Source organism: Cryptomeria japonica, chromosome 7 (genome assembly GCF_030272615.1).
Source record: "Cryptomeria japonica chromosome 7, Sugi_1.0, whole genome shotgun sequence".
NCBI classification, from domain to species: domain Eukaryota; kingdom Viridiplantae; phylum Streptophyta; class Pinopsida; order Cupressales; family Cupressaceae; genus Cryptomeria; species Cryptomeria japonica.
The window spans coordinates 659,434,912-659,459,764 of NC_081411.1; the positions used below are offsets into that span (position 1 = coordinate 659,434,912).

The 24,853-nt window shown below is 35.9% G+C and overlaps 1 protein-coding gene across 3 annotated transcripts in view; it reads right to left on the reverse strand.

The window, feature by feature from the left end:
* Window positions 1-9,960: 9,960 nt before the first annotated feature.
* The window catches only part of LOC131071199 (cinnamoyl-CoA reductase 1), a 143,632-nt gene continuing 128,739 nt past the window's right edge, over window positions 9,961-24,853 (reverse strand). Inside the window, exon 6 of one of the 3 annotated variants that reach the window (XM_058006926.2) lies at window positions 9,961-10,218. In XM_058006926.2, the coding sequence (XP_057862909.1) occupies window positions 10,152-10,218 (67 nt within the window). In that variant the 3' untranslated portion in view covers window positions 9,961-10,151. Of the gene's footprint in view, window positions 10,219-10,283; window positions 10,850-11,595; window positions 12,073-24,853 lie in introns of those variants that run through there. The other 2 variants (XM_058006925.2, XM_058006927.2) reach the window with 2 other exon arrangements.

Here is a 24,853-nt window from a genome sequence, read left to right on the forward strand (position 1 = left end):
TCTATGCCAATACCTCTTTGTGGTGGTTTGTGGCCAAGATGTTCTAGAAAATGTTGATTTCTACCAATGTTGTGGGTTGGTGTATATATTTGTTGGGTTCTAGCCTTCTCTCCCTGATCTTCATTGTTGGGTGAGTGATTCTCGGAAGTCGTTGGTTGATGGTAGCACTGAGCTTTACCCTTGTGCTAAAGGCTTTTTCATTGCTTCCTTTTCTTCTTCTAATGATCATGACTTGGTGTTGGGCAAGTCGTGGGCTTGGGGAGTTAACTCTCTCTTGGTCAAACCCTAGATAACTTATTTTAACCCTCTTATTGAACCACTCAATGTGCATCCGATATGGGTTCGCCTTCCCAATCTTCCCCCTTATTTTTGGGAGCATTCTTGTTATGAGGCCATTGGTAACTCTATTGGTTGATTCTTGAAGGTTAATGATTACATTTCCTTCATGGGTCATTCTACCTTTTCTCGCATTTTAATAGACATTGACATCTATATGTCTCTCCTTGGGGATGTGGTTCTTATTGTCGGCGACAAGCCATGGACTCAATTGTCGGACTATGAGGGCCTCTCCTTTCACTGTCATAGATGCTTCTCAATGGGTCACTTAGCTTCATATTATTCTCTCTCACGCCATAAAGGTGCTACTACTTGGTGGAAAGATGCTAGTGTTGATCATTTGATTGTCAAGGCTTATGATTCTAATGATTGTGATAATCCTAATGACTCCTCACATGTGGATGAAGACTCCTCCTAGGATGAGGTTGTACCTTTTACTATTGTTGATGCCTCTACTGCCCCCTTGGATGCTACTAGTGTGACATCCTCTAGCCTTGAGGCTTTTACTATTGTTGTTCCTATTCTGCAGCAACAATTTGCTCATGTTTTGTAGCAACAATCTACTCCTGGTGAGTTTTTTCCTGATGTTGTTCTGCAACAACAATATGCTCTACATGTGGATAGATACTCTGAGAGAATTTCCTTTCTTGTCCCTACCTACAATGTTGTTCCTAATGATAGTACTTCCTAGACTCTTGTTTGTCACAAGCAAAAATGTAAGTCTTCCCCCCCAAACTCTTATGTGTCGAGTTTTGGGTGTTTCTCCCCACTCTTGAGTCGGGATCTTATCTTTTTTCTATTGTGTTGATGTTGGTTTGGTAGCCCTTTAATAGAGGTCTTCTAATTTGTTGTGAATGACATGTTCGACCTGAGCTTCTTCAGGGCCAGCACCCTTGTTTTGTTGCCTATGGGTTGTTTGTATACAAGGCCAACACCCTTGTTTTGCTACTTATTTTAATAAAATATGATGAACTAATTAATTTACCAGGCCATAAAAAACAATGAACTAATTAATTTACTCCTAAAAAATAATGAACTAGTTAATTTTAATAAAAAACAATGAACTAATTAATTTACCCCAGCCTCCATTTTATTAACTCATCAACTAACGAGAACCCTGTTGGAATCAAGGAACACTGAGAGGAGGTGTGAATTAGTGTTCTACCGGTTATTAAATTTTCTGACTTAACTTTAAACCACCGAAAGCATAAGCATGAAACTGAAATGATGAAACACAAAACAATTGACCACAAAATCATAACACCGGCATTTTTATATGGAAGCCCAAATGGGAAAAACCACGGTGGATTTGAACCCACAATATTATTCCACTATTGCTAGTAACAAAACAATATTACAAAATGGGGAATGCACATGCATTCAGGCACACTACCTAGAGCTTACAGCTCAATTACAATAGAGGGTTACAACCTCGGAAGGCCCACTGCCTTACAAATAATCTACAATGAATGAACTCCAAAATAGCATCTAATAATGCCTGTATGAGTTTCGGTTAAGTACCAAATCTCTGACTGTATCTGCTCTGTTTCCTGTATTAGTCAACTACCTGATCAAGAATGTGCACATGAAACTGTGCCAAAAGGGATTCTCGATCTTCACTCGCTTGCATACAATCATGTCACACACCAAAAAGATCTTCTACACCGGTCTTATATATCCTCAATCACAAAATAATCATTTATCAAGTCGACTTGTTAATGTAATGTGTAGAACTGAGTCGTCTTGACTGGATCACCAAAAAGATGATAAGATGATGTCTCTATGTCATCCCTATTAGCTCATGCACGATTCATAACACTGCAATCATCAGAAAGCTTCCAGACCAAAATTGCTCTTCCCAACCTGAAAAAACCGGTTAATTGATTACCAGCTCACATCCACTTCCGGATATCAAAATACGTGATTACAAGATAGGAATCTTAAGAAGAGTTGCCATCAATGACAACCCTAAAACACTAATCAAGCATCAATATCCACTGGATAAGTGTCAATTGCCTACAAACCCCACCAAAGAATAATTCTAGTCATAAAAGTATGGACTTTACAATTATTGTAGCTTGCAATATATATATACTATCTAATAAACTTTTTAATGTGACCAGTGATGTTGGCACAACACACCCTCCTTCTCCACGTGAATGCTTTTGATCAAGGGCTATGAATTGGTGAGGCCACAAATGAGGAACCTCATCCCCACACTTCACTTGTTCAAATCTACGAGCACAACGACCTAGAGATGGCGCAAGGCCTTGCGAGCACAATGGCCCAACAGGGATTTGAACCTTGGTGGTCGCTTCACCAACGAAGTGTTTTAACTATGACACTACATGTTTGAAGACTATGTAGCTTGCAATATTTATTTTGTAAATCAATGTGCTTTTTTTTAAAATTTGCCATCAACCTTTCTCAAGTCCTACGACCAATAATTAGCTTCTTGTATGTCATTCTTGAGCAATGTTATTGATCCTTCATATAGGATCTTCATGAATCTATCCACTTGTAACTTTAGTGTCAAGGTCACTTGCTCAACAATCAATAGCAATGTGTGTCTATGAGTAAACTCAATAAGGCATCATCTCTTACTGCAGTACAAATTCTTATTTCTCTTTTTTCTAGATAAACCACATGACTTCAATATAAAGAACAAACCAAAAAATTAAGATCAACATTCATCTCTTTAACATAACTAGACAAAATCTCAAACCATGTAATATTGTTCCTATAGTCACATCCCACAATATTACCCATAAAGATAGACCAAATAGTAGTGGAAAATTTTCATTTAACATAAATGTAATCAATATCTTCAAAACAATTGTAGAGAGAACAAACAAATTGGATTGGACTAGTGACAAGCTTTTTAAACAACATTTTTTAGGATCAATTTTGTTGGACCAACAAACTCTCTTAATGGAAGACCACTTATTTTTCTCAACCTTAAGATCTAAAACCTGGTTTACATGGTCAATGACTTCATGGGATGCAGTCAATGTCTTGTACATACTAAGTGACTTGATGTTTAAGATGGGAGTGACATCTTCCCACTTAAAATTTTGAAAAAAATTGGGATTAAACTTAAAAATGATAGGAAATTGAATCAAGTTTGTTTCTCTTTTAAGCATAGAGAATGATCTATTATTGCGATGAAGGAGACTGTATTATGTCTATGACCAAATTTTAATTTCATTGTTAATTATGTACATTATCATTGAAATGGGATATACCCTTACTGTTCTAATTTTTGTTGTTTGTTTTGTTGCCTTAATCAGATATTTTGTTGCCTTATATAATCGCATCCTTTAATATTGTCTAATATAAACTCCTTGTAATGAATACAATCCTATCTTAGTATTCACTTCCCTGTTAAATAGATTGTCACCTTTTCATATTTATTAATTACTACCCTATTATCATTATATAGATATATACCTTTGTTTTGGTAAGTAATTTAATGAAGGTTGATCTTTATAACATATATGCTCCTTATTATGCATGTTGCCTTTTAATCATGAATTCTCTCTACTTTGATATGTCCTCACCAAATAGAATCAATGCACTTTCAATATACTATCACTACTCTCAAAGAGAAAATGGGGTAAGCATGAAGCTCCCAAAGAGAAAAAGAATGACCAAGAGAAAATTAAATAGTTGGGACAACACTTTCTTGTTTATAGTCTTCTAAATTCATGGATTCAAAGCTCTCTCAACAATTTCAATCATGATTATTTCCTAAAAGGTGACAAGGCTTGAGAGTAGATATAAAAAAAATGTTGTCAGAAGAATTATCAAAGAATCTAAACCTTTTATTATTTTACTTCAAGAAACCAAAATGTTTAATTAGTTGAACATTTTGTTTATTGTGTTAGAAAAAACTTAAAAATATTGTTACCTTAGCTCAAATTTTATGTAGTGGTGTAGTGTGTGCATAGGATTCTAGATTTTTTCTTAGAAATTTTCTAAGCTACAATGGAGGCCTTTCTCTAGAAGTTTTCCTCATGACTTGTAATCTAAATTTTCCAATCACTAATGTATAAACTCCCCAATTTATTTCAAAGATGGCTGAACTTGGAAATACCAGTTTTGATTTAACCTTTAATAAACAAATGGTGGAATCATTGTTTTTTATCACTTGTTAATCTTCTTCTCCATCATAATGTTTGCATGTTTCAACTAGTGATTATTGTTGATGTTGGTGGTTCCTTAACCTGTAATAATTAGAGGATTGGAATCGATTTCATTATTGAACCCTTTGGTAGATTCCTAGTTACTAGTTCTTGCCACTCATCACCCAATACTATCCTCCTATATCTGAGATGTTGGTTTAGATAATTAGTCCATTGTTCTATTATTGGAAGGGGGTATTAAGCCTCAAAGTTGTTATTTCAAAGGTCATCTCAAGTGGTTGAAACATGTTAAGGACAAGATTAGCTTTTGGTGGGAGGAAGGCAAGCCTCATCATAGGACAACCTTTTATATGTGTTTTTTTTCATAAAATATGTTTTGTCAAAACAAAAGTTAAAGGAATGAAACATCTCTTCATGTGGGAACATTATTGAAAGAAAAGGATATTGTTAAGTATGAAAATGAGGAAAATATAGAAGACACGAATAGATAAAGTAGAGGCACCCATCTCTACTTGATTTTCTCCTTTGGTGGTGTTGTTGGGTGGAATGTGGTTGCTCAAACCAATAGCATGATGGTAGGATGAGGATTGATAGAAGAAAATCATAGCATAAGGAAGGGATAAGAAGAGACAATAATTATTTGAATAGCATAATGATATCATGAAAATGTATGATAAAAAATGAGAGAAGAAACCTCAATTTATATATTTTCCATATGGAAAATCAATGGGCAAGATGTGATGATTAATTGATAGCTAGAATTGATTGAGAAAGACAACATAAATTGAAGGCTTAGCCTTGTGACAAGTGTCACAAGGAGGATGGAGGTGTAAGAGCTAGGTGTGCTCACACATAGAGAAGATCGTGAAAAAGACATGTCTATGGCGTGTAAGAGGTAGAGTGGCTATGAAGTCACCTTTGATGCTCACATGTGTAAGCAAAAGTAGGTAGGGACACTTGCCACATACTGGCAAGTTTAGATCTAAATCCATGTAGATTGAATGGGCAAGGATTTATGGTGAGGTGGAATTAAATAATAGTAAAAATGGTAATAGAGGTTAATAAGTCTAAATCAATTAATTAGGTAGGTATTATTTAATTGATTTAATAGAGGATTTGGGTGATGAGGTTAAATGAATTTATTTAATTAATGATCAAGGATAAAGGTGAAGGTTAAACTTAATTAAATAAATGTAAGTTTATTTAATTAAGGGTGAGGGGATAAAGGTAAATGATGAATTAAATAAATAATAAATATTTATTTAATGGGACAAGATAGGATAAGGTCAAGTGTGGTCGGGTATGAACAAATTTAGATCTACAAAGTATGCTTGAAAATATCCAAGTTTACTTTCAATCAAGACCTAAGCAAGGATCTCTTAGCTAAAGAATCTAAAATTTGAAACAAGTAGAAAAATAGAACTTCAAGAAGGTATTGTGCACAAAGACAAAAATATCAAGCTAAATTATTCCAAGTGAGAGATAGGAATTCCTCATTTTTCAATCATTCTATTGTGTCAAAAAAAAACATTCTAATTCTAATATTTTAAAAGAAAGCAAAAGTGAGAATGGATCAAATATTGGTTCTATTGAAGATATTCAACTAATAGTTGTTTCCTACTTGCACGAGCTTTTCAAAGCCACTATTGATTTCTTAACAAAAAATAGACACATCATTATAAGTTGCATTCCTCAAATCATCACTCCCTATAGATAATTCTTCTCCTAACAACCCTATTTATATGAAAGCTTGAGCAAGTAGTTTTTATGATGAAAAAAGACAACCCCTATTATAACAAAGCTTCCACTGAGTCTTTTCAAGCCTTTTTTCTTATTGTGAAAATAAATGTATCTTGGAAGCTTACAAAGACTTGCATACTTCCAAAAACAAATAAAAAATGTTAATAGCTCCTAATAATTCTTTCTTAACCTTGATTCCTAAGAAAGATCATGCCACAATTTTTAGTATATCCAATCTATAACTCTGCAATTTTGTCAAAAATATCTTCCCCAAAACCATACAAAAGAGATCAAAGCATACCTTGCACTCCATTATTTCCCTAGCACATGGTAGTTTTGTTTAAGGGAATCAAATTCTTGATGGAATTGTGATTGTCCAAAAAACTATTCAATCCATGCATGTTAATATAAAAAATTCCATGTTCATGAAACTTTCTTTCCTAGGCTTATGACAAAGTTTGCTAAAAGTTAATAGAAATTATCTTGAGTGCTAAGTTCAATCAATTTTGATGATAGCTAGATTAAATGGGTTATAGCTTATTGAACCTTTCCTTCTTTCTTTTTTTTTTTTTCAATGTAAAAGGTTATCAATAAACCATTTTCAATTATGAAAGAGGCCTATGTCAAAAGGATCCCTTTTCTCCACATCCCTTCCTTATTTTTGCTTAAGGACTTTGTCAAATCTTGATCATCCTAAATAATACATGGTTCCCTTTCTTTTTTTTTCATATTGCGTGGTATGGAGGCTCTTTCTCACCTTTAGTTTTTGGGTGACGTGTCTTTTGAAAGCTAATATTGTTGAGGTGATTTTCATCATGAATGCACTTTGTTAGTATTCTTTCACACAAACCAGCATAACAAGAAGCATTTTGTTAGTATTCTTTGTATTATTATAGTTACCCCTCCCTTTGCATTTCTCCTACTCTAAAGAATGATGATTGGAATGCACTGCTTGATTGGTGCAGCAGTATAGCAATCATTGGACTTATATCTTTCCTTCGTTGGTCATACGATTATTCTCGTTTTTTTCTTCTTATAAGATCTCCTATGTACACTTGATTATGGCTCTTATGGATTCAAAAGGTACCCCTTTAGAAGCTTATCAAATTTTGAGAAATTTTTTGTGGAAAGGAAATTTAGAGAAAAGGAAATGGAATTTGGTCAACTAGGATAAAATAAATTTGTCAACTTAAAGAAAGAAGGGATTAGGATTAAGATCTTCTCTTTAATAATTTGGCATTAACATTAAATTATATAATGCCAATGGTATGTGGAAGAGAACATCTTACATGAGAATATTCTCAATTTAAAATGCTTTAATCTCAAAAATTGTTCTTTCATGTCCATGATGCCTACCTTAGGCAAGGGTTCTCAAATCTAGAAAACTACTAAGTTGGGGATTAATCTAATCAAAGCTAGCCTAGTTTAGATTGTGTGAAACAATAACGAATCTCTTTTCCAAGATGATTTATGGGATCAAATGAACCCCTCAAATGTGTAGTTTCTTAAGCTCTATGATTTAAAGTGTAAATGTATGAAAGTCATATGGACTCACATTTATAATTTGTAGTATGATTTCATGCAAGACAATGTGAGGATTTGGAAATGGAAGCCTAAAGAGAAATGGCCTGGTCAACGATTTCCTATTATTATCAACAATTTGGATTACATCTTATCTTCTTGAAATATTTCTTTGGACAAACATCCAAACATCCTTGGATGAGGCTTGAAGGTTGATAGAATCTATTATATGAGAATTGGTTATAAGATTTAGATGGTTCAAAAGATGGATGTCAATAGTTCTACTATTTGGAATAGGGCCTAGCATCTTAAAGGTTGGTCGAAGTTTAATGCTTTCTTATGTTTGGCCTTCTTAGGTAAGCTTCTCCAAGTTAACCTCCAAAAATGCGGTGTTAATAGTCAAAGAAAATGTGTGCTCTATTTTAAGGATGAAGATGATGGGAAACGTCAAATTTTGACATACCCCTTTGCCATTTGTCTCTTCCATTTATGGTGTAAACTAGTAGGAAATATATGGAAGAATTGTCACTTGATTCAAGACTTCCTTGTGAATCATACAATGGTCCCTTAAAAGTTGAAAGCTATAAATTTGATGAATAATATTGGTCCTAATTTGATTTGTTGAAACATTTAGTTGGAATGCAATCAAAGGATCTTCAATGAGAATGGCAAGCATATTATTTAGGTTTAAGTGAAATTATGGCCAACATGAAATATACTTATAATGTTTAGACTCATCATGATCAATTAAGTTCTTGGTGGGAATTTATAATTCTTATCAACTTGGGTGTTCTTGTTGACCGCCACCCCCCCCCCACCATTTCCTCAAGAATAACTAATCTTCAAAAGGATAAGATTGTTTGATAGGAACATCCCTCTCCAAGCCTAGAAACGATCAATGTTGACAAATATTCAAAAAATGCTAGCATGGGAGGTGTCTAGCATGATTATTTTCTTGTTTGCTAGAAGTCTGGGAATCAATTCCAAAAACTAAGTTGCACTGTTTTTATTTCTTGAACTCTATTGGAATTTGGGCAAGCGCAGCTCACAGACATTATTCTAGAGTTTAATTCCATGAGTTTGATCGATCACTTGCATGCTCTCTCTAACTATCAACAATGGCATTTGAATGAATACAAGAAAGACGTCAACATCGTGATTCATGGTTTCACTATTGTTAAATGGAGACATGCTAGAAAGGATATTGAAGACAAGTAAGAATGACCTACCAAGGACTTGAGAAAATATTCCAGTGTTCTTGTGAATGCTAACTTCAAAGCGTGCCTTGATTCCTGACTTTGGTTGGTTTGTTGACTTTTTTCAAGTCCCTCTTAGTTCCTTCTGGTTAATGCTAGTATTTTGTTTTGGTTTAACTAGTTTTCTTGTTGGACTTGTATTCTAACATGAAGGCAAATATTATTTTGTTGATCTAATACAAAGACTTTGAACAATCTTCATGGGAATGGATACTTTCCCATGATAGTTTGGTTTGGAAGGCTCTTATTTATAATGATTGTCTATCATCTATCCATCTAGATTTTCATGATTTTCTGAAATTACTGTGCTATAAATCTTCTTCAAACCAATATTAAACCTATTATATAATTTATTTTTGTTCTATTAATAATGTTTTCCCTTCATGTTATAAGAAAAAATGAACATAGAAGTGTATCATCAATAAAAGTGAACATTATTATCACCTTATGAGCATCACATTAATATGATAAAAACTATTTTTAATAAGATTAACTTGGGTCGATTACGAATATCTAACAATAGAGTGAATATTACTCAACCAATTAAACTACAACCCTGATAACAACAAAAAAATGTATAACTAAAAGAAGAATTTTTATATATTAATGCTTGTTCAATTTATTGAATTTCAAGCTGAATGAAGATTTTTTTGCACAATTGTCAATGCCACACAACAATAATGAATGAAAATCATAATAGTCAGTTAATCACTATTTAATAAAGATAACAAACAAGAAGGATTTATGTGTTGGATACAAACAATATATTTTATGGCTTATAAATACTAGTGATTTTTGTTTCACATAATTTCCTCTAAATACTTTAATACTGAGTTAGGGGCCAGAATAATGAGAATTTCTAATAGCTTATACATGAGAAGACAGAACAATGAATTTTAAAAAAATAAAGAAAGTTGACCTTCTTGAGTGTCTAGGTAAAAGCTTAAGACTAGATGTACATATGAACAAAGTTGATATCCAATTCCTCATCTATATTCCAATCAGCTAAAGTTGGCAAGGGGTAAAAGTCGTGCATATGAACAGAGTTAATATTATTTTGCTGAACTGAGAATCAAGTTCAACACATGTATTTGGCAGGATGATCTCTAAGTTAACTGAGAGAAATGCATCACCAATTGAATGACCTTTTAGATCACACCAAAGAATGTCTCATGATGCTATATCTGAATATTGTAGGTACTCCACATGAATGTAATTCCCTGCAGAATCCTTTAACCATCTTCAAAATCTCAAAGCAGATCATAAAGAATTCTAAGAAAAGATAGATTCTCTAAAATCAAGTTTTGACTTAGAAAGCAGAATTGTTTGACATATCCTGTGCCCCTCCTCATATGCATATTTACAACTACAATATGACAAACCCCATTATATTTCAGGACTAAGTTTATAGCTGATATATGAAAATCCTCCTTTGCACTTGAAGTGCTAGCTAGAGGAATAAAACAGCAATTGTTCTCTGTAAACTTCCTTAAAAGGCAACAACTGAATTTTTTTGGAAGGCAAAAATATACAGTACTATCTAAGACAAACTACATGAACTAAATATCATCCGAAATGATAGAAAGAAAACACTAAGTCGATGTTGATGGGTTCAAGCATATTTCCTTTTCTAACCAATTAAACCTCCCCTTCGGCTATACATATTACATAGAACCACAACATGCAAAGATTTGGCATTGTGCTGTTTAATTCAAAAAGCCTTTTTCTTTAAGAGTGGAAACTGAATCTTTGATGACTTGCTCCATCGGTGTAAAAACTAATCCTAGGTCAACCAATTTCTTTGGAGCATTTTCAACTCGTAGCAGACCAGGTTGTGTCACTTCTGTGAACCTGAAAAAATTGTAATTGCAATTGGTAAACTTTCACAGAAAACTAAAGTAGCCTCCCAAGTTCTTAATTTAAGACTTTGACTCACTCTTCTCAATGCTTCCAATTTGTCCTCTTTAATCAAAATTTGACTGGACGGAACTAAATATTATAGATTAACGTGCACCAAGAACAATTCGAACTCAAAACATGTTCTCATAAAACTAAAAAACTATGTTGGCACTGTCATGGTCAGGAGAAAACAAAGAGAAAAAGTTCAGCATTACTAATTTATCGGATAGACACTTTGTTCAATGTAAAATTCACTTTACTCAGAAATCAGAAAACAATATTCGACACAGAGAAAACTTCTAAACATGTACAACTATTTTAAAATCTTAATAGAGAAAATCGACTGAGGATAGAACCCCAGACTTTGATTAAACTAACACAGACTAGCATCTCGATCATTAAGCTTCTGACTAAAAACTTTTATCTTTTGTGAGAGACCTGGTGTTTCTAATTTGATAGAATCCGGAGGATATAAAGCAAGCAAACACAATTGGTTAAATTTCTGTCAAGGGGTACTTTACCTCAACTATCAATCAACATTGAATGTTTACCTGTAAACTATCAATTCTTTGCATTATTGTCGAAGTAATATTTCTCACACACTCATGCCTGGGAAGGATAATCAATTTGGCAGAAAGCCAATTCAACCTTCATGGATTCATATATCTGCAAACATTGCAATAGAGGATTTTGGTCCTGCTTATTGATTAATGACGACAGACTACATAAGGAAACTAGAATGACAATGAAGGTGAAATGTCGGGGGGCATAAACAATATCTACAATGAGGTGAATGATTGTAAGAGGGAAGAATCATTTTGAGGTTAAAAAAAAAATTGAATTGAACAAGGAGAAATCAAAAAAGTTCATAAACCATATTTTGTTTTGTTATACCCCTTTGGCTGCAGCTAAAAATTTGTTTTAACACAAGAATGTAAGAACAAATGCCTTATATATTTCCAAAGACCACTGTGAGAACCAATTTAGATGGGCATCCTTAGAATCAAGAAAGCACCAATTACAGCCTCACAAGCCATCATGAAGGATTTGTCATAAATGAAGCCCTTTGCAATATTATGAACATGACCTCTGCAATTACTGCCCTTCAATGTACTTACAAAGAAAGATGATTTTACCACCATCCATGCCTCACTCCCGTTCCATTATTTATCGGCCTACACATCAATGAAATAGTAAACCAAGAAGATCAAATCTGTTGAAGTTGGAAGACAGTTCTGCAGCAATAATGCCATTCAAAAAGGGATAGTTTAATTCTTCAAAAATCTGCTGTATTTGAGAAGACTGATTTTGACTTAAGGAAAATGAATTTTAGCATCTAAGATAGATGATCCTATATAGATATTAAATACTACTTCCAATACCCAGCAACCCCAGATAAGTGTGCTTCACTCCTGTTTCATTTCCAATTCTCAGTTCTGCAAGTACTTGCTGTTATCAGGGATCAGGGTTACATCAACATTGTTTTGAGGGAAGCTTGCTTGAAGGGAGCATATCTCAATGTATTGAGTCATTTGAAAGCATTGAAAACCTTTGAAAACTACCTTCAATCCAATACGTGTGGAATATTTTATTTTCATGAAGAAATTTGGACAACAATTTTTAGGCTGTTTTATAATTTATAGGATAGCAATTTCTAGCTGCTACACATTATCTTGAATCACATTCATTGGTACATAAACTTGAATTGATACTTGTTTATGCATGTATTGCATTTATGATGTGGCAACTATTATAGATGATTATATTTGCATTCTTAGTTAACTTCAAGAACTACAAAGAAATCCTAGGGTAAAGTATTAAATAAGACTATTGATGAGACATGTATCAGAGAGGGCTACCTAACTAGTTGGAAGTTGCACCTAGAAACTTTGTCTCTTTGTGACCTGCTATGTAACAACATAGGATATTATGCCTATAAACTATGTTACCGGTTCACTGCTGGGAGTTAGCAGGATTCATTGCAGGTGGGGGTGCATCTAGGGAATGCAATTTTGCCTATGGTTTCATTCTAGACAATTCTGAGAGAACCGGAGCTGAACCCAAACAAATTCCACAGAACTCATGGCAAATCCAGTAAAATATTAGTTTTTCTTTTTTTTTGGTGGGGGGGATTCTTTTAATTGTTTAAAACATTTGACATTGACATGAACACATCCCTAACCCTAATAATTCCAAGGCATTTGAAAGACAGAAACAAAGTAGTTTACCTCAATGTGAGTGCAAAACACAAAGGTCATTCATTCTTGTTTGCCACTGCATGAATAGAGTCAAAGATCAATTGGTGAAGGTTCCAAAGTGATTGGTTTGCTATTCCTACATGTGTGCAAAAGCCTATTCACTACAAAGAAGACTATAAAAGAACATTTTTGCAACAGGTAAAGATTTTTCCAGTTTGTTTTTGTCCTAAATTTTTATTTTGTTTTGTTTTTAAATTCTTGTGTTTTTTTGTCCTTTCAAGTTTCTTCTATGAAACTATGACATATGCTTAAAATTTTCAATCTCCTTTAGATTCTATATAGTTTCTTTTGTTTTCATTTGTTTCAAATGTGCTTCTTATTGAGCTTCTTGTCATCGAGATTAGAATGGCAACTAGTTCAAGCTACATGGAGCAACCCAACTTCAAAATAGACCCAAATTCGCCCCTTTTGAAGTTTGTTAATATGGTACAATTGGTTCAAGTGTTGGGTATTATATTTGGATTTGCAATGGGTGTGATGTCCAATTTTCAAGCTTATATAGTTGAGTGAAAACCTATTTTTGCACCATCCTTAGGTTGGGCATCAAAGCTTGCTCAAGGAAAAATAATGTACACATTCCATTAATGCGAGTTATAGCATATATATATATATATATATAAAAGAAAGAAGCAGATGAAGCAACAGATCATAAATCAAATCATCCTTTGCTAAAGAAAGGATCTTCACAAACAAAGCCCCCATCCATTGCCATCTAATCTTCAACTTATAGAAAGCCACCAATTTTTTGCCATACCTAAAAACAACCCATGGCCTTTACATGCAAGAGATCAAAGAGACTGTTTAAAATAGCATTTTACAATAAGTCTCAAGGGATTGTCAATCAGCACATTGTGAGATCTGTCTATGGAGACATATTGGTTTTCAATGCCATTCACTCACCATATTGGCAACAAATGGTGAAAACAATCAATGATGCTCCAAAAGCGTATAAAGGCCCAAGTTTTGAGGTACTACCAATGTCATTCACTCACCATATTGGCAACAAATGGTGAAAACAATTAATGATGCTCCAAAAGGGTACAAAGGCCCAAGTTTTGAGGTGTGTAGCACTGTAATGGAAAAAAAGGTAAATTTTGTAGAACCATTGAAGCTCATAAGGGATTCTTGGGCCAAGACAAGGATGGTCATCATTTCTAATGGATGGAAGGATGCAAGAAATAAACCATTGATCAATGTTATTGTAGTGCCTCTAAAGGGGAAATGTTTTTGTAGGCAATGGATGTAATGTCCCCTTCTCAAACCTGATCCTTTCTGCAACCGTTGGTCTCTTTCTAGGAAGCTCGGAGGCCAGTCGAAGGGTAAAATTAGGGTTTCCTATTTTTGAGGAGGTCTTTTTGGATGGGTTCATCGTCGACTTTTTCTGATGGTTCAGAGGGCTTCGCAAACGATGTCTTCATCTCAGTTTTTGGAGCAGTTTTCAGAATTTACTATTTTTAGTAAGTTCTATTTTTGGCAGGGCTCACGTGGCATCGGGCAATCTCTACATCCTGTTCAGTTAACTCCAGGAGCATGGTCAGGTTCTAGCTTCAGATTTTGGAGTTGTGTGGTCAAGTAACTTTATTTTAATTAAATAATCATTATAATTATAAAGTTGCTTATCCCCCCTTGGCCTAGTCCAACAACTTAAAAACATCACTTAAAAGGGGGACTTTATGGGTGGCGCCCTCATGGAGGATTTAATTAATATTTTATCCTTGGCCAAAGTCAAAACATGGCGAAACTTACCAAGGTGATATTTTTATATTATTTCATTGACTTTTTGGCTAGGTGTGATGGCGCCATGTTGAGGAGGGGATTAGGGTTTGCCTTGGAAATCGAATTAGGGTTTTGAGGAGGCAAGTGAAGCTATTTATTGGAGTCTTGGGAGGATTGAAGGGATCTTTTGGCAGAATTTGTATTTGGGCAGCCGTCTGGCTCTGGACATGCTTCAAGGAATGGAAGCCTTCTAGCATAGGCATCTCTTCTTGCTTGAAAAATAGCAACTAGGGTGATTATATTCTCTATGTAATTGCATTTAGCCGTAGTTTATCATCAGAGTTTTCATTGTAATCATTTAGGCTTATAGTTCATTCAGTTTTCTGCATCCAGAATTCCCGCGACTAATTTCATGTTTTGTTCACAACCAGAAAATACAAAAAAATTGCATTGTGGGTATTAGTTCTTTGCATTTGCCTCACCTAGGCGTTGCATTTCCTTGGGTTTCAGCAAGTTTGGTTCATGCATTTATTTTTAATGACAAATCGTATTTTGCAGCCAGCCGTACCATTTTAAATGCATTGGAAATCGTGCCATTTTTCATTGTGAGGATTTTGCAGTGTTGTTTGAGTCTTTCGCAGGTTTCCACGTCACCAAGGCATTTTGCAACTAGTTTCCGGAGGAAAGAAGATTGTACGAGGAAGAAATGAGCTGTTGGCAGTGATCCATGGGTTCGCGGCTGAATGTGCAGATTTATGTTGAACCAGAAACTCTCTTCTAAAAGGGGAGTTGTGAAAGAATTTCTTTTGATTGTAATCTGACCAGTAGTACTGGCAGTCTTGAACTGTGATCTTGGTTGTAATTGTCAAGCTAACCAAACTTATCTTATCTACCTCCATCCTATGGTAGCTCCTCTCCCTGTTGGGATTGAAAGCACATCCTGGATGTCGAGTGTCTTTTCAGTTTCTGCAATCAATTAAATTCAAGCATTTAAGTTTCACTCCGTCATATGGTAGCCCCTATCCGTCTGGAGTGGGTAGCACATACTTGGCGTTGAGTTCCTTCCAGTTCTAGATTTCAGGAACCCTCTGACCAATGCTCGCCATCCCGGCGCCATACTGGTTAGAGTTCTTTGCATAAGCAACTAAGACCCTCTGACCAATGCTCGCCATCCCGGCGCCATACTGGTTAGAGTTCTTTTTCATAAGCAACTAAGATCCTCTGACCAATGCTCATCCACACGGTGCCATTCTGGTTAGGGTTGCTTCAGCAAATTAAATACTTTTTTCTCAGAACTAATTGATTACTCATATAGTTGTTGTAATTAAGTTGATCAAAAATTTCAAAAAAATTGGCTAGGGATATTTCAATGGATTGCGAGTAGATGAAGGATGGAATATTTATTGCTAATATTCTCTAACAAGCCATTGAAGAAGTGGGGCCTCAAAATGTTGTTCAATTCATAATGGACAACACCAAAAATTAGAGGTATCGGTTTGTTGGTTGAGATGCATCTTTTGGATGCCTTGTGTTGTTAACTCACTCAGCTTTATGCAACAAAAAATTGACACCAAAATTGATTGGATCAAATAAGTGTTTGCTAAGGCCAAAGAGATCTAAATATTTATACCTTGATGGTATCCTTGTTGATAGTGATTTGAACATCAATTTTGCCTTCCTTAGAAGATTGCACTAAGCTTTGTGGAGTTGTTGCTTTGCATGTCAAAGTAAGGCTTAGTCAAGTTTCACCAAAGATTGTCCATCATTCCTACATTCATAGGATTAGAATAGACTCCTCGAACCATATGTCTTTTGCCATTTTATTTTCCAAGCAAGTAGTTAGGATTTAAGTTCCAGCAACATCCAAACGTTCAATATTCAAGTATTCAATGTAAGTCCCCTTGGATTACCAGCAATCACATCAACCAATTGAGCTTATCCACGAGTCAAGACCTGACAGTAGAAACCTTGGAGTTGTCTCATTTGATCGCGAAGCATAGCATTCGAGAGACTTTATTCAAGAGGATAAGATACCTTGACATTTTATTCTGTGTTTGAAGTGCATAAAAAAAACATCAACACGCCCGTTGCCAAGGATAGACCTTCTAAAAATAGACTTACTAAAAATAGTAAGTTCTTCCAAACACATTATTAGGGCAAATGGGGACGTAGTGAAACTTACTAAAAATAGTAAGTTTGTTCAAAATCAAAATTAGGCCAATCAAAGCCACAATGAAACTTACTAAAAATAGTAAGTTATCAAAAAACGCTCAAATTTCACTAGTAGGCCCTTTGAAGGATTCTCTTTTCAACACTTAGCCAAAACTGTTGCTTCTTGCCTTGTACTAACTTTCAAAGCGCAAATTGGAGGCTGAGGAAGAATGTTGTCATTGGGAGAGAATCCTAACACTACCACAAATTGCCTCCTTGAGTGCAAATAATACCCTGAGGAGGATTTTGTTCTTAGGGAAAAAATCCTTTTGATGTACTGAATTGCTTTCTTGGGTGCAATTTAGGGGTGGAGGAGGAATTTTCCATTAGCGCAAATCCACCTCTATGAAGGACTTTTTCCATACATAGCCAAATTTTGGCTATTCAATTTTGCTCCTTCATATCCACCTCTGTGAAGGATATTTCCTCTACTTAACCATATTTTGGCTATATTCAATTTCATTCCTTCATGTAGACCTTTCAAGTCAAATTTCCATGAGTTCGTCCTTCTACTAGTGAATTCCTTGTTCTATCATTGCAATCTCTTCCTTGGACGATGGTATCATCCACTCGATTAAGTCCTCTTCTCAACATTCAAAGTCTTGTTCTCACATCAATCCTGAAAAGACAAGAAAACGTTGTAATCTTAAAAGTATCGATCAAGCCATAAGTTTGTTGTCCTCATTTTTGTTTCCAAAAATGAAGGACCACTATATTGATTTTGTGAAAAAATGAAAAAAAATTACTCTATGGCACGCTTCCCGAGACAAAATTTTGACGAATCCTTGGACTGGCTTAATCCTCAGTCTATCCTCAAACTACGTTTCGAATTTCGTCAAATTCTGGGTTCGTTTCCTATGTCTTTCCTTCAATTTCAGGTTTTAAAACCCCTACTGCAGGTGGAGAATTTTCTTCAAACTGCAAGTTTCAATGATATTCATTGTTTTGGTTGTTGTAGGGGAATTTTTAGCTTATTACATGTGCATCTTTATTAAAAGATGTTACTTGCAATTTGTTTTAAATTTCCCTTTCTTGTTTTTGTCTTTTTTATTGTTTTTTGGTCTTTTTTAGTTAAAATAGGGATTTGTTGACTCAATTACAAGTAAACTTGCAGTTTGGTCAAAAAACCCCTACTTTAATGGTTTCTGCATGTAATAGGGGTTTTAAATCCCCATTACATATGTGCAAGTATTTCTAACTTGTTGTAGGGATTTTATTTCCCTTTTACAAGTAATTAAAACTTGCAGTTTGCTCCAAAAAACCCGATTTTGCCTTGCAAGTGCATTTTTGACAATTTTAAACTTGTCATTTGTCCAAAAAAACCCGATTTTGACTTGGCAAGCGAAAAAGTAAAAAATAAAACTTGTCATTTGTCTAAAAAATCCCGATTTTTCCTTGTAAGTGGAAAAAGTGAAATTAAAACTTGTATTCTTCTCCCAAAAACCCGATTTGCATTCTCTTATGCAAATTCGAACTTGTCTTTTGCTCCAAAAAACCCGAAATGCAAGGAAAAACGATTTTTGACCATTTCAAGGCAAATTTTGTGGAGAGATTGTTGGAGGAAGGAGGCGTTTTGGTTTGCATCCTATTTTCATGCATTCATGGACATCTTTCACGCCAAATGGAGGTTGCATTGACTGGTTTTTCACCCTAAATCAGCAACCATGTTTTTCATAAATGCCACTTTTTGAGGGTTTAAATCTTCAACAAACTCCACTCTCCTAAATCATTTTGCCCTTTCTCATCTAGGCGTGGAGTTTAGGAGGATTGTTGAGCTATTAAATGATGCCATTTGGTGTGCAAATGATGGCCACGTTTTTTCCACGTGACTCCCTTTGGCTACGTTTTGCAACATTTGTCATCATTCCTTCTACTTCCTCCTTAGGCGTTTTGTTCTAATCCTCTTGGATGTGCTCTCTCATTGGCATTTTGGTCCTCCAAGTTTGGGATTGCTGCTACATTTATCAGTTTGGGGCATTTTTGCAAAAAAACGTGATAAGGGTTTGGCATTACGGATTGCTCCTTTTTACCGGTTTTGCTTCTTCATTCCAAGAATTGTTGCATTATTGGAGAAGCATTTTGCATTTTCAAGAAAGGTATGTTCTCTTTCCTTTCTTTCCTTCTTTTGTTATTTTCTTGTTTTCTTGTTTTTCTTTTTTGGTTGCATTTTTGTAAATATGTGTTGTTCTTCCCCCAAAAATCGGTTTTTGTGAGAGGATTTTTCCCCTTTGTATGCAATTTTCGAGTTGCATTGTTCTTCCCAAATCCCTCTTTACTTGTATTCGGGATATTTAATCTCGATTACGAGTTCGCTGGAAATTCTTGTTCTTCCCCTACGGTTAAGGAATTTAACCATTTTTGGTCAAAATTACAAGTTAAAAAGTGTGAAATACCCCTCCCTTGCAAATTCGGGTTTTGAAAACCGGATTACATGTTGAAGAGTTCTTCCCATTTTCATGAAAATTACTTTCCCGGATTTTCCCATTTCTATCCATTCATGTTCCCCATATCCGTACTTTCCATTTCCACCATTTCCCGCAAGTCAAAATCTCATTTTTCGTCCATTTCTCCATTTTCGAATTTACAAGTGTACTTGTATTCGGGTTTTAAAACCCCGATTGCATGTAAGTCCTTTCCAACTTGTATACTTGCAAAAATTCTCCCAAGATCCGAAATTGGTCAAAGTCAAGATTTTCCCATTTCTAAATATGTCCCCTCTTCCTCTCACAAAATCGTGAAATTCAAGAATCAAAGTTTTACCCATTTGGAGAAGGAAGAATGATATTTGCAGCTGACTATGATGTTGCCTTAACTCTTTTAAGTCTTCATCACAGCATTCCAGGTTCACAATCAATGTTAGATTTGTCGGCATCTCCAACTCCAAAGAAAATGAAATACAAATATGACAAATATCAGAATGAGGTTGCACCTTCCCAGGTTTCTTCTCCTTTGGATCGCATCAGAGACACGGAGATAGGGCACGTTGATATGGCAGAATTCATCAACAGGGTAAAAGATCCACAGGATAATAACTTGCAGCGGCTGTTGGACAGCCATATCCATTGTGTATCTTCCTTCCCAATGGCTGCCCTAGAACCTGAGTTTGTTCTTGCATGCGCCCATCATTTTGACAAGGAATCAAGAGTCATCAAAAATGATGACAGTGAAGCTATAATTCATCTTGATGCGGATACAATCGAGAAGGTCTTCAGAATACCTCCTGCACCTGTTTATATGGAAATCACCAAAGAAAGAGTAGCGGAATATTACGTGAAGAGGGAAAAAGATTGCAAGCGGCACATCAATAGGTGGATCCAAGAGCCACGTCCTTCCTTCTCAAGGTGGGCAAAGTTGTACCGTTGTGATTTCAAATGGGAGATAGGAGACACCATCACTCTTCTCAACAGGATGATGAGCCTTGAGCATTCCAATGTCTTTGAGCCATGGATGTATCAGTTCATTATGTTCATACAGCAGTCACATCACATTTCATGGGGGGAAGTTATCAGCGATCCCTTGTGCGAACAACTTGCAGCAGTTCCTACCACCATGACCTTCTTCATGAATTCATATCTGGTATATTTGGCAGCATCACTCAGACACTTTCCAGGTCTTTCTACCAAGGGTGATCGCTCACTTATACCAGTTTGGGAATATTATGACCAGTTGCCATTGAGACCTAGCAGACTACATTTCAGAAGAGTCCAAGACGCATTCTTTGGATATTTCATGTGTCAGTTTGACAGAAATCTCAAGAACAAAAGAGTATTAAATGAGGCATGGGTCAAGGTGTCTGAGTATGGGTGTTTGTTTCTGCAATTTCCCACCTTCACCTATATGAGGATAGGATGCTATGATGGACAACCATACATGCTTCCCAGATACCCAACCGATAAGATAATTCTTATGGAGTTGGGAAGACAGATCATGGCTGTTCACACTTTTAAGTCCGCTAGACACAAGGTTGGAATGGGGATCTCTACCACAAACCCATTGAAAATTGGTCGATACTCCCTTGTCACATCTGTGAAGGCTAAGGCCATGGAGGTTGAATTGCAGGAAATCAAGCTTAAAAGGTTCAAACCTAGAGCTGATTTTGATTATAGAGGCATGAAGGAGAAGATCAAGAAATCCTTTGTGCATGTTCATCACATTGAAGACATTTGGGTAGATCTTTGCACCGAAGCCGAAGTTCTGAAGATGGATTACTGCAGGCTCACTGTTGAGCAAATTGTTGATTTGAACTTGGCCGACATCCCACAAGGGATGATTGATGATGGGCATATACTTGATCCTGAATACACTTCACGGAGGGTTGAGGAAGCTCCACTTCCTTTGATCCAATGGTCACACAAGAAGTGTATATCCATCCTTGACAGATTTCAACCTATCTTGGCCAACACTAACGTATGGCTGAGAAGTAATGTTGTTAGACTTATAAAAATCAAGGTTGGTAAAGAAGATGATTCTATGGGGCCTCTCAGACGGAAGTCTGAGATTCAGGTTGACAACAAGGAGGGTGCTCATCTTCAGGCACAAGGAACAAGTTACGAGTCAGTTGTGCAGTAGTGCTCCCTCTTGAGGAGACGACTATTCGAGGGAAGGTAAAATCACGATTCCATGTTCAGGTGATCGATCTGGATAATCCAGAAGAAGGGCAACAATCTGATGATACTCCTAAGTCTCCAGTTTCAGACTCGCCTCATAAGGTCATTCCTCCAGTTTCCATCGAGACGCCTCTTTCTCCTCCTGATTTGCTTGCGGATGAGTCTCCTCAGAATGCAATTCCCATTTCAGCATACGAGCCATCTCCTGATCATCAACAAGAGAGTGTGTTGAAAGCTCCTAAGAATATTCCTACTTGCATTCAGTTATCAGAAATTGATACTTCCACTTCTGGTTTTGAAGAATTCATGAGGCAATCTTCATGCCCATTGGTAACTAAGCAAATCGTGGTCGTTGTCCAAACAGATATTCCTCCCAGGATGACCATGGTGATTCAAACAAAAACTGCTTCTCCTTTGCCTACGGCTGCTACTGGAAGTGAGTTAATGACTTTGCCTCCATGGCTTGGTTCTTTCACCCCGAAAAAGAAGAAGCAAGAGATCTCACCTGATGCCTTTGACTACCAACAACTCAAACAGTCCAGATCCAAAGTTGCTAAGAAGGCCAAGACTATCTCTAGGGTAACTATTGATAGCAACAAGATGAAAGTAGCTGAAATTGTGGAACCTATTGTAGATAAGCCACTTGATGAAATGTCAGCTGCTGATTATAAGGTTACGAGGATAAAGTTGGGCAAGCAAACGCATGAGGTCATTAAACATGATGCTCAGTTTTCTGTTGCTTCATTGGTGCAAAGGTGTGATGATCTTCTTGCGAAGAAAGACAAGCTAGAAGAGGAAAACCGACGGCTTATGGCAGCCATTCATAAAATCACAAAACCTGTTGCTGAAGGGAGTAACTCCATAGGTTCTTCTGGTTCCCAAGAATCGATTCTTGGAGTGGAAAGGGCTGCTCAGAAAGTACAAGCACTGGATTCCTGGGTTGATCAACTTCATGATCAATGTGTACAAGTAATGAAAGACATTTTTCAAATAATGTCTAAGTTGGAAACCATTGAGGAGAAACTGGATCAGACTTCTAACACTTTCAAAAAGAATCTGGAAAGTGTTGAGAAAAGTCTAACAATCTGGCGTACCATGCCCCAACAATAGCTGAGTGTTCTACAGGGGCACGCCATCATCTCTTCTAGGGTCATGTACTTGGAATTTGAAGAACTCCTAGAAAACAAGACCCTTGTTCTTAAATCCCTCATTGAGGAGATCTGTGATGCAAAGAGATTTTGGGGCGAAGTTTACCGAGATATTGTCTCACATTGTGAAAGGGCCTCTTGCAACATAGTAAGTTAGGATGGAGAGCTGATTCCAGTAGAAGAAGTTCTTGCTGATTTACAGATGAGGATTCATAATGAATGGAGGAGCGAACAATTCTCGGCAGCTTCGATTCAAGCATTGATGAAACACCAAGCCTTTCTGCATGAAATCCAGTCTACCCTGGATAAAAACAATTCCGCGCTCCTCCACTGTCACGACACTATTGTGAAGACTACGGTTGTTGCCAAGAACACCCATGAACCGAATCCCAAGGAACTACAAGCGAGCATCCAGAGATTTCAAGGATTTGTGTCTTCACAAAATGCAACTTTGGTGTTTTTTAACACTTAGTTGATTTTTTTTTCTTTTTTGTAATCTTTGGTTGTAATTTAGTTTTGACAAGTTGCATGTAAAAGTATTTTTTGTAAAATGCAAGTTACACATTACTTGCACTTTTGTAATTACATGTAAATCAACTACAAGTTGTGTCCGATTAGGACTGTAGTTGGAATAAGTCTTAGTTAGTTGGAGTAACTCTTAGTTAGTTAATGAAGTCTCAGTTAGTTATTGAATGAGTCTTGGTGGTTGAGAGAATCTCTCAAGTTAGTTAGGATCCTCCCACCTTTTTCTCAAGGCTCCTCTTCTATAAATACTTGAGGAGTCCATTGTAAATATATCTTTTGGAAAGCAAGCAAAAACTCTACCAAATTTACAGCAAGAAGTTTTTGAGCTTATGTATGTGGATTGAAAGTTTTTGAAGAATAATAAAGAAGGATAACTCAAGTTTTGAGTCTTCGAGCTACATATTTGAGTTTGAATCTTTTATTTCTTCTATGCCAAGTGTTTCTAAAGGAGCTTAGCCCAATCTGATTTGAAGTCTTTGAGCTGCAAGTAGAGAAGATTAATTAAAATAGGAAACTCTCTTGAAGGAGCAGCAAGTCTTTGAGCTTGCCTCTATTCTTGAGGAAAAATTACTGTTTGATAAGAAATAGCAGCAAGTCTTTGAGCTTGCATTAGTTCTTGTCTTTGTGTTGAAAGAATAGATTATTCCAATCTTTGAGCTGTTATCTTTTATTCGTTGTAAAATTTAGTATAGCAAAGGGTAGATAGGACTTCCAATAGTCAAGTCTTTGAGCTTGATATTGCTCTCCCGTCCTGAAGGAAGTGACGGAAGTCTTTGCGCTTTCAGGAAACTTCATTTCCTTTCTCTTATTTCACTTGAAAGTGGTTACTGTTGTTATTCAATCGCTATCTTTTTCTGTGAAGAGAAAAGGATATTGTCTTTCTTAAAAAAAGAAGAAAGATTGCTGTCCCATCCCATTTTATTTTCCAAGTTGTAGTTAGATAGGAGGAGCCTTCCCTTAATTAGGAGAGTTTTTACTCGTGTGTTGTGGTTGAAACCACAATTTTGTATATTTCCCCAAGTGTACAAAATTTTCAACCAACAAAGTTAACAAAATGCAAAGTTCAAAGGATAATCAATAAACACAATATAGTTTGAAAATACTTTGAAAATCCTAATTCTTGACTTGACTACAATTGTTAAGGCTCTATACTCTTTAAAATCCATTCCATACTTAGGCATTTAATCACCTCCAAAGGCCAAAATCCAGACCAACAAGACATTATAACTCATTCCTTAGGGTTGGGAGATGACACTAACCACAAAAGACTTGGTTTATTCGGCAAAAATAGGGGGTCCCCATTTGCAATGGGGTGATGTGTGAAAACATCACAACACTGTGCAAAGAGAACTTTTTTGTGGTCACTGGCTTCGTAAAAGAATCTATAACATTATCCAAAATGTCAACCTTCTCTATCAAGACCTTACCATTCTCAAACATTTCTCGCACAAAGTGATACTTAACATGAGCATGATACATAAGATTCTTGGT